General features: G+C 45.0%; 1 protein-coding gene across 4 annotated transcripts; it reads left to right on the top strand.

Annotated features, from left to right (window-relative positions):
* Positions 1–1,668: 1,668 nt before the first annotated feature.
* zbtb18 (zinc finger and BTB domain containing 18) lies at positions 1,669–9,562 on the top strand. Of its 4 annotated transcripts, XM_058059182.2 has the most exons (3): positions 1,669–2,043; positions 4,098–4,219; positions 6,170–9,562. In XM_058059182.2, exons 2-3 carry the CDS (start codon positions 4,204–4,206, stop codon positions 7,882–7,884), a joined length of 1,731 nt encoding a protein of 576 aa, XP_057915165.2. In that variant the 5' UTR covers positions 1,669–2,043; positions 4,098–4,203; the 3' UTR covers positions 7,885–9,562. The 4 variants fall into 4 exon arrangements, with proteins under 4 accessions (XP_057915165.2, XP_057915166.2, XP_057915164.2 ...); XM_058059183.2 differs by lacking the exon at positions 4,098–4,219; XM_058059181.2 differs by lacking the exons at positions 1,669–2,043; positions 4,098–4,219 and adding an exon at positions 5,131–5,275.
* The last annotated feature ends 6,956 nt before the right edge of the window (positions 9,563–16,518 follow it).

The raw sequence follows: 16,518 nt of genomic DNA, 5'->3' as shown, positions 1-16,518 counted from the left end.
AATTGGCAACCAGGCCTAAACTTTTTCATGTCCCACGACAGACGTTCCATGAAGGTGTTTGTCCCACTGACCCACATGAGAGCGGCATTTTACATGATTTTATCATTTCATTATTGAGGGTTATTGTTGCAATTCTACTTTACTACTTACTTTTGTACTAACGCAGAACCTTACAGACTACTATAGTGACAAAAAACATTAGTTTTGCCCATAATCAAAACTTAAGTTATCTTCGCAGGTTTAAAAAAGAAGAGAGGGGGCGAAATCTTTATTTTGGTCAAGCTGCTGCACTTGACATTTTGAAAACCACTATTGTCTTGTATATATTTCAACTTTGTGGTGGTTTCACTTTGATGCTACACTTTCATGTATTGAGATGGATCTGTTACTTTTGAATAGAAGAAGGAGCCACACAGTAAACAAAGGGCAACAATGGATTTTGTCCAAAGAAGACACGCTTTGTTTTCTTAGTAGTGTCACATATGAAAGACCGTGGGTTGCTCACCAATCAGTGACGGCCCTTTGCTACCATATCACTGCAAATGATATGCTAAATTATAATGAATGTGATACATAGGGGGTATGCTATAGATACATATATTTATCAATATCTTCCGAATGTACCCAATGTTTTGACAGTCACTTTCACTTTGATGCTAATTACATTGGAAGGGATAAGTTATGTTTTAATGACATATTTAAGTGTGTCATTACAAAGGGTAGTACTGTATTGGAGCAATACAAGCGTGATGGATATATTTTGCACAATTAATTATACTGTGCTGGAGCCTATCCCAGCTGTCGCCTGGACTGGACTGGACTGGTGGCCAGCCAATCACAGGGCACATATAGACAAACAACCATTCACACTCACATTCATACCTATGGACAATTTGGAGTCGCCAATTAACCTAGCATGTTTTTGGAATGTGGGAGGAAACCGGAGTACCCGGAGAAAACCCACGCATGCACGGGGAGAACATGCAAACTCCACACAGAGATGGCCGAGGGTGGAATTGAACCCTGGTCTCGTAGCTGTGAGGTCTGTGCGCTAACCACTAGACCGCCGTGCCACCCTAGTAGTAGTAGTATTATTAGTATTATTATTAGTAGTATTATTATTATTATTAGTAGTATTATTATTACAACCATTCCCACTCACATTCATACCTATGGACAATTTGGAGTCGCTAGCATGTTTTTGGAATGTGGGAGGAAACCGGAGTACCCGGAGAACATGCAAACTCCACACAGAGATGGCCAGGGTGGAATTGAACCCTGGTCTCCTAGCTGTGAGGTCTGTGCGCTAACCACTCGAATGCCGTGCCGCATTGTATGTATTAAAAAGGGAATAATAATTATATTATCCTGTTAATAAATACAGCAAGCATCAATATCAAGCAAAACAAGCATTAGTATCAACAATCGTGGCCCTATATGTACTTTGTATAGGAGTTGGTATTTGCAGAATAGGAGAAACCCTACTTTCCAAGTGGTGCACCTGCTCGCTTTAGCCCCGCCCCCTCCAACCAGACTACACTACCTATGATGCACCTCTCTCTCTCTCCCTGCTGCACCAGTCCTCCCCACACACTTGCAGAACCAGTCGGTTTGGATGGGCTACTCCTCTCATTGTCAGCGTGCGTTACCGCTGCTGTGCTGTTCTAGCCTGGTGTCAACCTACGCCGAACGAGAGACGAAGAAGAAGAAGAAGAAGACATATCCTCACCCCCCACCCACCTCCTACCTCCAGCTTCCTGGCTGCTTCCAATTGGCCTCTGCTCCCCTCCTGGGCGGGCATCATTGGCTTCCAGCCTTGCCAGTCAGTGTCGCCCTCCTTCCCCAAGCCTTGAGTTGTGTGGAGAGCAGCAGCAGCAGCAACAGCTCGGAAACATCTGGCCGCCGCAGAGTGCTCGACTCCCCGCGTCCCTGCCCTGCCTGCCTGCGCTCCTTCGTCCTCGACAGCCTGTTATGGAAATGAACCCAAAGTCAGTCTAGTCGGCTGAGGGGAAGAAACGGAGGAGACGGCGGACCTCGCTGCCTGTAAGTGTTCGCTTCTTCCAATACGAGAGTCCGATTAAAGGAGGCTGTTATAGGAAGGGGGGTAAAAGTAGCTAAAGCTTCCCTAGCATGGCTGTGTGTTGCTAAGTGTTAGCTCTCCTTTTTAGCAGCTGTTGTCATAGCACCAGGGGCCTAAGCAAGTACTACACTGCAAATAGCTCAACAAGACAGATGCTTTTTTTTTTGGTCATCGCTTGACTTTTGTTTGCCGCTAAGGCTTCCAAGCTAGCTGCTTTTTTGCTCTCTTCTCTCTGCGTGTTTCTTTTTATTTATTTATCGTGGGTTTGTTTTGTTTACCCCACCTCAACACTTTGCTTTCAAGTTTTGTTCCCCGTATTCGTCATGGTATTCTTCTAAAAGTAAAAAAACATTTAAAAAATAAAAATAAACGAAAATATTTTCCCAATTAACACGGTTGTGTATAAGTAAAAACAATAAATGAAAATGTAAGTGATTTATACATGATTTATACATTAAAGGGACACATGCAGCTAACTAAACATGTCATAACAAGTTATCACAATATTACATTTTTAAAAAGTGTTAACAGGCATAACAAAAGTATATATTAGACATAACAGTGTAAATTAAAAATATCAGAGACCCTGTTGGCTTTTCATAATTAATATAAAAATCCAAACAGAATTGTTGTTACATTGAAGGCCTCCTGTATCTGTTAAAAGTGCCATAAAGTGTATTAACGTCTAAACCTTGTTTACCGGCGGAACAAAATGTATATCTTGTGATGAAATATGTCAATATATATACATATATATCATAAATTTATTACCTTGCAATTTTCAGTAAATTTTGTACTCCTTTATGTATTATTTTATGAATGACCAAGCCATCCACAAACTCAAACTTAATCTCTTTACTATTACACATTAATACTAAGATGGTAAACACAGGAAGTGAACAAACTATTGTATTTTACTGAGAAGGGGTAGAATTAAATCAGCTCTGCTTCCTCCTACTCCTTTTTGCCACGTTCTTTCATGTAACTTGGATAAGCATGCTTGAAATAAACCCTAACAAATGTAAACAAAAGAGACCGGGTTTGCCATTCATAATTGATAAGTTGTGTTAACCTGCTGAACTTTGTCCAAGTGCTTTCAAAGTTCACATGCTTTAAAATATTAATAATAAGAACATATCTAAATGTGTCGCAAGTGTGAGGTTTTCACTAATAATCCAAAAAGTCTGACTCGGCTGTGGGTGTTTCTGCTCCTTAGGTTGCTTATTGCTTGTTTATATTTTTTGTTTCTATTGTATCATAGCAGGTCTTGTTGCTCGTCCCAGGGTGGCGGTGGTGAAGGGGGGGGGGGGGTGTTTGGACAAACGAACGAATGAGCGAATGAATACAAGACGAGGCTGTGGCGCTGAAGCGTAAAGAAGTAGAAAACAATATCAACTGCGTGCGTCTGTCGGTTGCAAACGGGTCTTTGTTTGCGGTTGCTGGAGAGATGAAAAGCTACGAGAAAACGAGTTATTTTAAGCGACGTAAACTTGTGTTTGTGTGCGTGAACTAATTTTTCGACCAAAAAAAAAAACAAAAAACCCTCAAACCCCTCCGCTGCTGTTAGTCATTCATGTTGTTTCCCAGCCAGAGAAAGAAAGGAGGGGGGGGGGAAATGGCAGGGGGGGGGGCGACAAAGTTGCGTGGTGTTGGTTAAAATGAAAGAGGAGTCTGGTGGCAGGAGTGTAGAGGAGGCAGCATATGGCTGTAGAAAGAGCACAGCTGGAGGTAGCATCTCCATCTGAGGATGATGTCAGAGCAGCTGACAGGCTGCCATCCACCCCTCCCCGGCCCTTTATTGTGAAGCAGCCTGGGAGTTAGTGCTCTGTGTATGTGTGTGTGTGTGTGTGTGAGCGCCAGTTAGGAGAAGGAGGAGGAGGAGGTGGGAGGTGGTATCTCGTTCCCCCTCCAACATCTCCACCACTTTGCATCTGTCCCTCGCAGTTTGAACAGTGAGCTTTTTGTGTGTGTGTGTGTGTGTATGCGCGCGTGTCTTCTACCCACTCATCGACTCAAGAGCGGGCGGGCGGGCGAGCAAAGCCGAGCGAGGCGAGAGAAGAGAAGGAAGAGAAGGAAAGAGCAGCAGCAGCAGCTCCTCAGCCACAGTGGAGTTAATCAAGTTGATGCGTACCGCTGCAGGTATGGTCTCGTATAACTCTTGTGTGTGTGTGTGTGTGTGTGTGTGAGTAGTAGATGTTTGGACTAGAAGTGTGGACTAGAAGCAAGATTATTTCAAGTTAGGACCGGCATATTAAATGTTGCTAATTTTTGTTTTTTTGGTTTAAGTTCTCAAGAGTTTAAGAGTAAATAATCAAAACGTAACGTTATTTAATTCCAGTAATATAACTTATAAAGGGTGGGGGTTTGTGTAAAATCACTGGAAAGCATGTGCGGGCGCCTCTAGCCGGCCCGGAGTAGAGGAGACTAATTTAGAAGTTGCAGATTTGAGCTGCCTGAATTGGCTAGACAGCTGTAATCGCACTCCCTCCTAGTCTTAATCTCTTTATCTGGCTAGCAGCTGCCATATGGCCCCCGTCAGCTGGATCAGATGTGGCTAAGCCTCCATCGCTGCCTGCCTGCCTGTCCGTCCCAGCCTCGCGTCTTTCTCTCTTGGCCGCCCCTCCTCTCGCTAAAGTTGACGGACCGGGGGCCGGGTTAGTTCGGGACCGTGATGCCCACCAACCCTCTGTTGCCGGCTCTTTCCCTACTGCCGTTGTCGCTGCTGTATTTATTTTTAGCCATCTTTAAGGATTAGGATTGATGCTGTGACGAGCAGGGCACTTACAGTGATTGTATTGTAAATCTTCTCTTCTTCTGGGCAGACGGGGGGGGGGAGAGATGGGAGGGGGGGGTTGCGAGTGCAGCTCCGCCGATGTGCGAGGTTTTTCTCGTAAGACTACGACGGGAGGGAAGGTGTGCGTGAGTGAAGGATAGAAGTGGTAGACATGAGTGTGTGTGGGGGGGGGGGGATAGAATGAAGGAGGGGCGAGTTCACCCTTGTCCCCGTAAGCCCCCCCCCCAACTCCCCCCGCCCTCCTCCCGTCAATTCCCCTCCCCTCATTAAAAGTAGTCCGAACAAGCATGCACACTCTCATCCATTCTTGCGAAGGCTTCATTCAAATGAGGCCATTTAACTGTTTAGGCTAACGAGCGTCATGTATTTTCTCAGGCGGGACAAACCGACGTGGCTAACAGGTGGGAAATCATCGCGTCGCATTTCAACTTCTCACTTTTATTCACTTTTATCAGCAAATTCAGCTTTTCCTAAAAGAGCTGCGCTGAGGTTTTAGTTTTGACGTTGTGGAGGTGGCAGCTGAGCAGGGAGGTAGGCAGGTGTGTGTGTGTGTGTGTGTGTGTGTGTGTTTGTTGTGTACGTGAGGACAGCGTGTACAGCTGAAAGCCGGTTACCTAAAAGGGCCGTGCCAGGCCAGGCCAAAGTGGGTTAATAAAAATAACCAGCGTAGGAGCAGCGACAGTCCAGAGTGCAGGCAGAGGAGGCAGGAAAGATGCATCACTGCTGCACTGCATTGCCACCAAAACTCCTGCTGTTTTATTACAGCGTACTTTATTACCAGCTTTTTTTATTATTTCCTTTCTGTTATTTACACTCCTGCTTAGGGACAGAGTACAGTGTGACTGCTTTTTGCATATGTTGCTAAAAATACATCCGCTTGATTTGACTGGATGTTTAGTCTCCTCCGGTTCTTCTTATTGTTTTTTTTTTTTTACTTTGTTATTTTTGAGGTTTGCTATATATTTTTTAATCTTCAGTGTCGTCTCATCTGCGCTTTGTTTGCGCCATATGTGTGCTTGGCATCCGTCTCCTGCGCTTTCTCTTTTAATTGGCCTCGTTGGAGATCATTTTACTTGGTTAAATTTTGTTGGTGTTAGCGAGCACGTTTTTTGTGACAATGACGAGCTTGATCTGTGGGCTTAATGAAGTCTGTTGTCTTGGAATAAGTGTGTAATTCTTAGTCTATCCGTTCACGCAAACGTCAATTAAAACCAATCAAATGCGTCATTAACACCCTAAAACGGCTGGCTTAGTTTTTTGGCTTGATTTCTGACACTGCGTCCATTTGTGTGCAGGTTATGAGGACAGCAGGATGGAGTTCCCCGACCACAGCAGACATTTACTACAGTGTCTGAGCGAGCAGCGCCACCAGGGTTTCCTGTGCGACTCCACGGTTTTGGTGGGCGATGCCCAGTTTCGAGCGCACCGCGCCGTCCTGGCTTCGTGCAGCATGTATTTCCACCTCTTCTACAAAGACCAGCTGGACAAGCGGGACGTGGTGCACCTCAACAGCGACATCGTGACGGCTCCTGCGTTCTCCCTGCTCCTGGAGTTCATGTATGAGGGCAAGCTGCAGTTCCAGGATCTCCCCGTAGAGGACGTGCTGGCCGCCGCCTCCTACCTGCACATGTACGACATTGTCAAGGTGTGCAAGAAGCGGCTGAAGCAGAAGGCCACGGCGGAGGCGGACAGCACGCGCAGGGAGGACGACGGCGGCTCCAGTTGCTCCGACAAGGCGGACAGTCTCTCGGATGGCTCCACGGGGCGGCCGGCCACCGCCGATCTGCTGCACAGCGATGAAGAAGAAGAGGGGAAAACCGAGGGAGGGCCGTTGTGGTTGAGGCTGCCGTCGGCCGACAGACCGGGGACGCCGGCGATGGCCACGACGAGCCCCGGTCGCGGTGAGGCGGAGCCGCAGGGCGGCGAGGGGCTGGCTGAAGGCACCAAGCTGCTCTCCCCGGCCGGAAGCCCCTCCAGCTCCACCGGATCGCTTTCCCAGAAGTCTCACCGCTCGGCAGGCTCCCGGGGACACCGTGGCAGGCGGGTGTCCAATGACGCCGCCGACTGCGTCCTGGACCTGTCAGTCAAACCGACGGCCGGCAGTAACCACGGCAACCACCACCCGACGTTTTTCAGCGGCGCAGCCACGCCAGACAGCCTGCAAAGCCCGTTGGCGGTGAGGGTGAAGGTGGAGAGGGGTGTGGCTTCAGATGAGGATGAGGACCTAGGGGGCGGGGACTATGAGATGGAGCACAGCGGCATCGCCAAGGCCACGGCTCCCAGCGCTAATGGGGGCTTGACCCACCACGGGGTCGGGGGTCCTCTGTCGGTACAGAGGAGGCTCGGCTTGGAGGCGCACCTGTCGGCGCTCCGAGAGGCGTCGCTGGCGTCCGAGCTGGATCGCGATGAGAAGGCCCCCACCGCCGCCGCAGACAACGAGGACATACTCAGCGGCGAGAGCGAGCGCGCCCAGGCCGAGGCGGCCAGCATGGACAGCACGCTGCTCCCGTACGTGTCCAACATGCTGTCGACGCCGCACACGCAGATCTTCATGTGCCCGCTGTGCAACAAGGTGTTCCCCTCGCCGCACATCCTGCAGCTCCACCTCAGCTCCCACTTCAGGGAGCAGGAGGGCATCCGCTCCAAGCCCGCCGGCGACGTCAACGTGCCCACGTGCACCATCTGCAGCAAGACCTTCTCCTGCATGTATACGCTCAAACGCCACGAGCGCACACACTCCGGCGAGAAGCCCTACACCTGCACCACCTGCGGCAAGAGCTTCCAGTACTCACACAACCTTAGCCGCCACGCCGTGGTGCACACGCGCGAGAAGCCGCACGCCTGCAAGTGGTGCGAACGCCGCTTCACGCAATCGGGGGACCTCTACCGCCACATCCGTAAGTTCCACTGCGAACTGGTCAACTCGCTGTCGGTCAAGAGCGAACCGCTGGCGCTGCCCAACGTCAGGGACTGGGCCATCGAGGACAGCTCGCAGGAACTGTGGAAGTAGAGGCGCGCTAGTGATGTCCTTTTTCCACATTTGGGGGGGGGGGGGTTGTTTGATGAGTCATGTTCTTGTTTGTTGCAAAAATCTCATTCAATTGCACTTTAATAGCACATGAAAATGTTACTACTGAGTTTTTCATCAACTAAAAGGGGTTTTGATTTTATTCTGGATTTTTATTCAGAGAAGGTCTTGCCTGTTTGAAGGGTTTAAAAAAAAATCGTATTATTTAACTTCTATGTTTCATTTCACAACACTCCGACTCGGACAGACACCATGCTCCACAAGAAAAAAAAAAAAAAGCATCACGATACACTAAACGGGTATCACGATACCGCCGCATACACTTTGAAGAAGTGTGTGTGTGTGTGTGCGCGCACTGCTACGGCAACACCTGATGTGCACGTGTGTGTGTGTGTGTTAATTAGATGTTCCACTGGCACGGAGGCGCAGCTAGCGTCGTGGTGCGTTCAGGGCGAGTCGAGCGACTGACAAACTGATGGCACTCATGCAATGCACACCCTCCTTTTTTAGTTTTTTTGGATTATTTTATTCACTTCCAATCAATTTGAAGAATTTTCTACAAATTTTACAAATGATTCTAATAATAATTATTATTATTATTGTTATTAATTATGAATGAATAGATTTGTTGTTTCTGAAATCTAGCTGGCAGTCTTTTTAAACTTGTTGGAAAAGTATTTAATTTAAGGTTGTATATTGTTCTGCTATAGTTTTAATTCTTTTTTTTAATTATTATAATTATGAATAATTTTATTTTGTTACATTTCTGAGGTTTTTTTTGTAACGGGACCTGCTGTTGCTGCATGATGTCCAAACTTGTATATTTTAAGATTTCATAAAAAAAAAAGAAATGTGAATTTGCTGTGTTACTGTACACATAGTTATTGATCAAATATTTGACAATGGGCTCCCTTCTATTTTTTTTTTAAATACAAAAATAGTTTTTTTGTGATTACTACTCCAGGGTGACGTCTGTTGCAAAGCTGACAAAGGTGGGTGGGGAGGGGCATGTATGGATTATTATCGTTTTTTGTTTTTTTTACTATTTTGTCTTAAAACATCGGGGGGAATTTAGCTTGACAGGGAAAAGATCTCTTTGGGAATGTGATGACGCTTTTGAAGCCTGTGTCTATGTGCACTGTGTGTGTGTGTGTCGGTACTTGTGTGTCAGTTTTTCATCGTCCCCACTTCCTCAGGTTTATGTTGTGATCCCTGGCGTCCTCTGAAGGCTCTGCATGTCTGACGAGTACGGTCATGTGACACCAACATGGCCAAAGGATGATGAGAATCCGGAGGGGCGGGGTGGGGTTGGGGGGGCACTGTCCTGCTGAAAAAAGTGGAAAGGTCAGCGTGAGTGAAAACACCTTTTTAAGCTAACAAAAAAAAGATGTTTGCTGGAAAAGATGCCTTCAATACAACATTTCTTGTTGACAAATGTCATCTTGGGATGAAAACTACTTTTCAAAAAAATATTTGTGAATGTTGTTTTTTTGGGAGGGGGGGTATGATGTTTGGTTTTTGTGTTGAATTCAAGCGGGGTGGAAATGGTTTTCAAACAAATGGTCAAGCGTTAATACAATCCCCCCAAAAAATGACTTTCTGAACGCTCCACAGCCCTCAGACGTGTGTGTGTGTGTGTGTGTGTGTGTGCCCCCTCCCCATCCATGCACCCTGCTGCAGTTTGCATCATCACTACTGCTGTTTTTTTCATCTAATATATTTCTGGTTGTACTTGACTGCCTTAAACTGCTGTAGTCCAGGCTGATTATTCCTCTTTTTTTCTTTCTTTTCTTTTATTTAAATCGAATTGAATTCTATTTGTAATAATTTATTTCCGAAGCATGAGTGATGTCAAGCGCTCTGGAGGCTGTGAACTATATAACATACACATACTCTTTTTTTTTTTTGCTGTGTTTACTTGAAAATAAGTGTGCGTGTGTGTTGGGGTCGGGGGGAGAGTTGTTTTAATTTTAAGTCAAAATCTAAAAATGTCTTAGACAGTTTGTGGGGGTAGAAGGGGCAGGTGGGCGGGTTTTAAAAATGACTTTTTTTTTTAAATATAAAAAAAAGACAATCACCGTCAAACAAGCAGATTTCTTCAGATATATTTGCTCCCCGTTGAGATTAAATACTTCTGTTGTTTTATTGGTTTTAAAAAAAAATTTGAGTCAGATTTAGTCATTTTTAGCTTTGACAATCATAGTTTGACTTTTTTTTTTGTGGTGGTTGTTTTTCTCAAGGGGAGTGAATTTGAATTGTGTTTAGTTTTGTAATTTCCAGTGTGCTGTTGTTGACATTTTTAAATTGTGTGCAAACTGCAATAAATTATAAGACTCTTGACATTGGAACTGTTTGTGTTGGAAGCTTTTTTTTTTGGTGCTATCTTTGACCTTAAAGGCATCGTTACGCATTCAATTAAGCATCATAGTAGCGATTGTACAAGTTAGCACATGTTCAGAAGGAGCATTTAAGGCTCCAGAAGCGCCGACGAGGGAGGTTTTGGCATGGCAGCGAGTGGCGATTGTGGGAGGAAGAGCTATATGCTACCTGCGTGCACATTGGTCCTCCATATTGGCCGCACTCCTGCATGTGTAGGCTGCGTTTGAGGAATTGCAAAGAAGAAAAAAAAAAAAGTGTGCAGTGTGCAGCAGCTTGTTGAGCACCACCTCCCCCTCCTCCTCTCCCGTGTCTGCAACACACACATATGCACATTCAGGCGGCTTGCAAAGCTCCTCAAGTAGTTTCCGAGCAAAGAAATCAGCTTTAGCTCATGTCTCGCTGCTCCTACAGATGCATTTAAAAGCCTCTGCGCTGGGCGGCCGAGGAGCGGCGTTCATTAGGCCACAGATGGTCTCCTCGGTAAGCCCCCCGACGCACACTCACGCCATAAGCTGGCTCCTAATCTTGATGGCATTGTCCCCGAGTCTGATGAGCTCCTAATTTTACTCCAAGAAACCTGGAAGTGTCCAAAAAAGAACTTAAAGATAATAAGAAAACCTTCAGATAAGCATGCATTATGAGGAGGGAAGGAGTGGAGTGGAGAGGGGGGGGTTTATGGTTCTCCAGCAGGTGTACAAGTGTTTGAAAAGTGGCCCGCTCCTCCTTTTCAAAGCATTCAAAGCTGCTGTTGAAAATACAACAACAACAAGGCTCCCCATTAATTGCAATCTGCAGCGTTGGAAGTGAACATCTGCTTGCAGGGCGACCGCTCGCTCTCTCAGGGCAAGGAGGCCGTGTGAGGTTCGCCGTGAATGTAGGTCATTAATTTGTTTCTGTCCTTTGTTTACTTAAGGAAGGGGAGGTGGGGGGGACGGGGGGGGGGGGGGGACAAAGGGGCAGCTGCAGAACCATTTGGCTGTGCCCAAAGGCGGCCCAGCTCAACATGTTGGGAGGCTGAGACCAGCTTTGGCTCCTGTCTGGGGGTGCCGGGCCCCTCGCACCGCGCCGCCTCGCGTGAGGGAACCGCCTCTGCCAAGCTGCCAGGGAGGGCGACTCTATACCAAGTACAGGGTGTGAGGGGGGGTCAGATAAAGACCAGAGTGCAGCCTCCTGATGTTTAATGCTGTTGAAGTAAAGTAGCAGCTGAGAAATCTAATTTTGCAAGTTGTAGGCCTTTTTGGACCCTTGTTGGGTCACTTGTATTAAAGTATACGTCTTACTTGACCAACCAAAAAAAGTCTACAATCATTTTACTAGGACTAAAATGCCCCAAATTTGAAATATTGGCAATTTCGGAATACATTTATTAAAAATGTACATGTACGTTTTTTTTTATGTTTTCAATTTCCAAACTTCTATGTACTTAAATGATATTTACTAACTTCAACTTGAAATAATGAACACATTCTGACTCATTTCGTTTCTAATCTTCAGACCGCCGATGTTATGATTGTGTACCTTTTACGGCGTTCATCTTTAGTCACATTTTTGTGGCCACTATTCAGACTTCATGAACGACAAATAATAATAATAAGAAGAAGAACAAAATGGCATGCTTGGCTGCCTCACACAGCAGAGAAAGGACAGGGGGAGACGACAAACACTATCTAGGTGCGCATGCACATAAGCGCCATAGAAGGTGGATGGACGGAAGGTTATATATTTTTTATTTTGATAAAGGCTTTTAAAAAAAGCTCTTTGTTACTATTAGTTATTAGTATCAACATTTCAGCTTTTTTTCTTTTTTTGTCTTTTGCTCTATTTTTTTCAAAATTTTTGGGGTGTAATTTTATTTCTATAATATGCTGCGGGCTAATAAAAGATAAGTTTCGATCCAAAAATTGTCCGGGTTGAGCGATAGACGTGAGCCTCCGTGAGCAAACACAACTCACGACGACTATTTAGCTTGCTAGATGGTAATTAAAGAAAGAAGTCGAATGCTATTGCAGATGGTACTAATTGATAACTCTTTTTATTGAAAATGTTGATCCGAAATCAGAGGAAAACATCTATTTAGCTTGCTAGATGGTAATTAAAGAAAGAAGTCGAGTGCTATTGCAGATGGAAGTAATCGATAACACTCTTTTTTTATTGAAAACGTTGATCCGAAATCAGAGGAAAACAGCTATTTAGCTTGGTAGATGGTAATTAAAGAAAGAAGTCGAGTGCTATTGCAGATGGAACTAATTGATAACTCTTTTTTTATTGAAAATGTTGATCCAAAATCAGAGGAAAACAGCTATTTAGCTTGCTAGATGGTAATTAAAGAAATAAGTCGAGTGCTATTGCAGATGGAACTAATCGATAACACTCTTTTTTATTGGAAATGTTGATCCAAAATCAGAGGAAACGGCATTTATGGAGGTGAGCTGCACGCCATCTGAATGAGGGACCTGGATAGCAGCAAAGCGTAACCAAAGGTCAAAAATGTGTGCCGAGTCACAATCATTATTCTTTTTTTTTCAACACAGTTCCATCTGCTGTGGTGATTTATTTGGGTTTTCTAGTTCAACTTTACTCCACTTTGATGAAAATGAATATTTACGGTTTGGATGCATTAGCTTTTAAAATGTTTGCGTGAGTATGCAAATGAATCAGCAACTTCAAAATAAGGCCGCGGTGTGAAATGTTCCTGTGGAAAGAAGGAAAAAAAAAAAAAAAAAAAGGAGCTGGCTAAATGTACAGTAAGAAGGAGACAAAGGCTTCTTTTGAAAAGAAAAGAAAAGAAAAGGAGCTTTTAGCGCGGACAAGACAAGCTCTCCTGCTAAGAGCGCCTTCTCAGGGGGAAAAGCCCTCTGGATTCTTTTCATGTGTGAGACTTGTTGATTGTCCGTGAAAAGGGGACACACTCCCGGGGCCGGGGCAAGCGAGAGACTAAAACTGAGTGAGCGAGACTGCGATATGTGTGTGTGTGATATGTGTGTGTGTGTGTGCAAGTGATCCAGGATTGTCTGCATATTTAAAAGAGCTCCTTTGTCAAAGCACTCAGCACAGCAGGACAGAAGGCAAAGCAACAAGCGGCCCTCAGCATGCACACAATACAGTGGCACTACACCGGCAAAGGGGGGGGGGGAGCGATGTAGGATGTGTGCAAGGGTGAAAAAATTGGGGGATGGAAGATATTTTTTTGGGGGGGGGAAGAGGGGGTACGGTGTCCCAGCGAGCCATCCATCCATCCACTTCACCCTCCTCCTCCCTTTTCTGCAAAACAAAAGGCAACTTGAATATCTGCTGCATGATTGTGTGTGAGAGAAAGGGGGCCCCCACATCTATGTGCCCCCCCCCGCACCCCCCATAACCCCCTTTTGCATACACTCACACACATTAATGTGCATCATAGTGGGACGCCGGTTATATTTGGATTTGCAAACCATTTTTTGTCCATCCGTCATAAATAATGACTTTAATAATAATCACTTTATGAAATACTTAGACAATTCAACCGTCATGCAGCTGACTCTTTTTTTTATTGAAAATGTTGATTTGAAATCAGAGGAAAACAGCTATTTAGCTTGCTAGATGGTAATTAAAGAAAGAAGTCGAGTGCTATTGCAGATGGAACTCATTGATAACGTTCTTTTTTATTGAAAATGTTGATCCGAAATCAGAGGAAAACGGCTATTTAGCTTGATAGATGGTAATTAAAGAAAGAAGTCGAGTGTTATTGCAGATGGAACTAATTGATAACACTCTTTTTTATTGAAAATGTTGATCCGAAATCAGAGAAAAACAGCTATTTAGCTTGCTAGATGGTAATTAAAGAAAGAAGTCGAGTGCTATTGCAGATGGAACTAATTGATAACACTCTTTTTTATTGGAAATGTTGATCCAAAATCAGAGGTAAACGGCATTGATGGAGGTGTGCTGCACGTCCTATGAATGAGGGACCTGGATAGCAGCAAAGCGTAATCAAGGATCAAAATGTGTGACGAATACAAAAAAATGCATACATGTTGGCAGGAGTCACTTGGAGTTATGATAATATATATATATATATATATATATAGTTTTTTTTTAAGCAGAAAAATAAATCTGTTGCTCCAATGCTTCCATTTAAGTACAACACACGTACAATGTGAATAACAACAATGAAAATTGCAGTGCACTTTTATGCCCCCAACCTCCCTCTGCCACCGTCTCCCAGCTGTGTGTGCCAGATAAGGGGTGCCAGCAGGGCGTGTAGGGTGGTGCTGGTAAACGGCTGGCACCGGGACACATGTGCACAACTCAGCACTTTATCATCACCGCAGTGGACCCGAAAAAGAGGGGAGTAGAAGGGGGGGAGACGGGGCCACTGTTGGCCTGCTGTGTGATGATGTGGAGACGTGAGCACGGTGGTTGAGTGTTTACATGGAAGTCATATGTGGAACACCTGTCAAAGACTTGGCAAGCTAAGTACGGTATGTGAGTGGAGGTCAAGTCGGTCCGTCTTTTTTGCCCTATGGCTTGTTATGAAATCAATCTACTAATCAGCATGTGTATAACACACAGGGCAAGGGAAATATGGATTTACCTAAGCTGACATGGACGCGAGAGTATGTGCCTCACGAGCCAAGCAATAAAAAAAAGTTAAAAAATTATTAATAAATAAAGAAATTATAAAATAAATTATAATAAAAAATATAATAATAATAATAATAATAGGCAGCACGCAGGCCTCACAGCTAGGTGACCCGAGCCTTGTCCATAGGTATGAATGTGAGTGTGAATATAACAATTATTTAAAAATTGGGCTGCACCCACCGTGCACCGAGTGGTTAGCGCGCAGACTTCACATGAATGTGAGTGTGAATGGTTGTTTGTCTATATGTGCCCTGTGATTGGCTGGCCACCAGTCCAGGGTGTACCCCGCCTCTCGCCCAAAGACAGCTGGGATAGGCTCCAGCATCCCCTGCGACCCTTGTGAGGATAAGCGGTAGAAAATGAATTAATTAATAATAATAATAATAGTATTTATATAACATGATAATAAAAAATTACAATAATAATAATAAGTAGAAAAACACAAAAAATATACAAATTTAGTCAAAAGTTAAAAACATGATATAACATTTCAAATTGCAATATTTTGCACCTTTTGCATAAAAAAAAATGTCTGCATGATTGGCTTTCAGCAAGATGCCCTTTAATTAACCCCATCTATTCCAGTCCTGGTAGTTACTGGGGACGAGAAAAACCAGACCAGGCGACATATTAAAGTACGAGCTCAGCCTGCCAATTCAGGGATTGATTTTAGGGTAAAATTTATGCATACAATATGTCCAAAAATATGTCCGCCGCGCCTTGTATTTGCCTATTTATTATTACACGCTGTACCGGACGTGTTCTCGAGGAGAGGACGCATGGAAATGGCTCCTGACAGAACGGTGCATGGTTTGTGTGACCAGTTAACGGGTGCATGCGTGTAGCATTTGTGTGTGTATGTGTGTGTGTGTGTGTTCTCTCACCCTGTGAAGCCAACCTCCCCCCCCCCCGCTCCCTCCTAGCCAGCTCTGGCCAGGCACGACCCATCTGTCACATTCCTGCTTCCATCCGTCGATGGCGCCTTGCCTCCGCTCACCTGCACCTCGTCTTGGGCCTGCAAAAACAACACACAAGCTCATCTCCACACTTACGACCAGATACATTTTATCTTGTGTGATAATAATAATAATAATAATAATAATAATAATATAAAGCAATCGAGCCCCGGGAGGCGGCTTCCAAGGATGGTTCAAACCTTTCCGAGGCCAACGTAACTCCCCGCAGGCCTCGGTTCGAGCCCTGGGGCCCAGTGTGACGGCCCTGTGCTCAATCCAACTGATTCCGATCTGGGCTACGGAGAGACAGGGGTCCTGCCTAGGGAACTGGCACTGTCTCCTTTGTACATGTGTGTGTGTGTAGCATCAGGGGTGTAGCCTGGGGTGCCCTGGCATGGCTGTATGTTGGATTATTGAAGGCAGCTTGGGACCATCTGTACAGTATTACGGAAGAAGTAGACAAGGAGGAGAGGGGAAATGGATGAAAAAGCGACAGGATAGGGATCAAATCAATGAATGGTAATGTTCTTCTTTGTTTTTTGGGTGCTGTCTGGGTAGCGTCTTACATGTAAATGTGGACTTAAGAGATCCCCAATTGGATACACTTTTGCATTTCATGTAATGTAACAGTCTGATGGGCTTTTTTTGGTAGCTCAAA

The sequence above is a fragment of the Doryrhamphus excisus genome, linkage group LG20 (assembly GCF_037039965.1).
Source record: "Doryrhamphus excisus strain RoL-2023G ecotype Guam linkage group LG20, RoL_Dexc_Guam_v1.1, whole genome shotgun sequence".
NCBI lineage: Eukaryota > Metazoa > Chordata > Actinopteri > Syngnathiformes > Syngnathidae > Doryrhamphus > Doryrhamphus excisus.
This window is presented reverse-complemented; position numbering and strand designations above follow the sequence as displayed.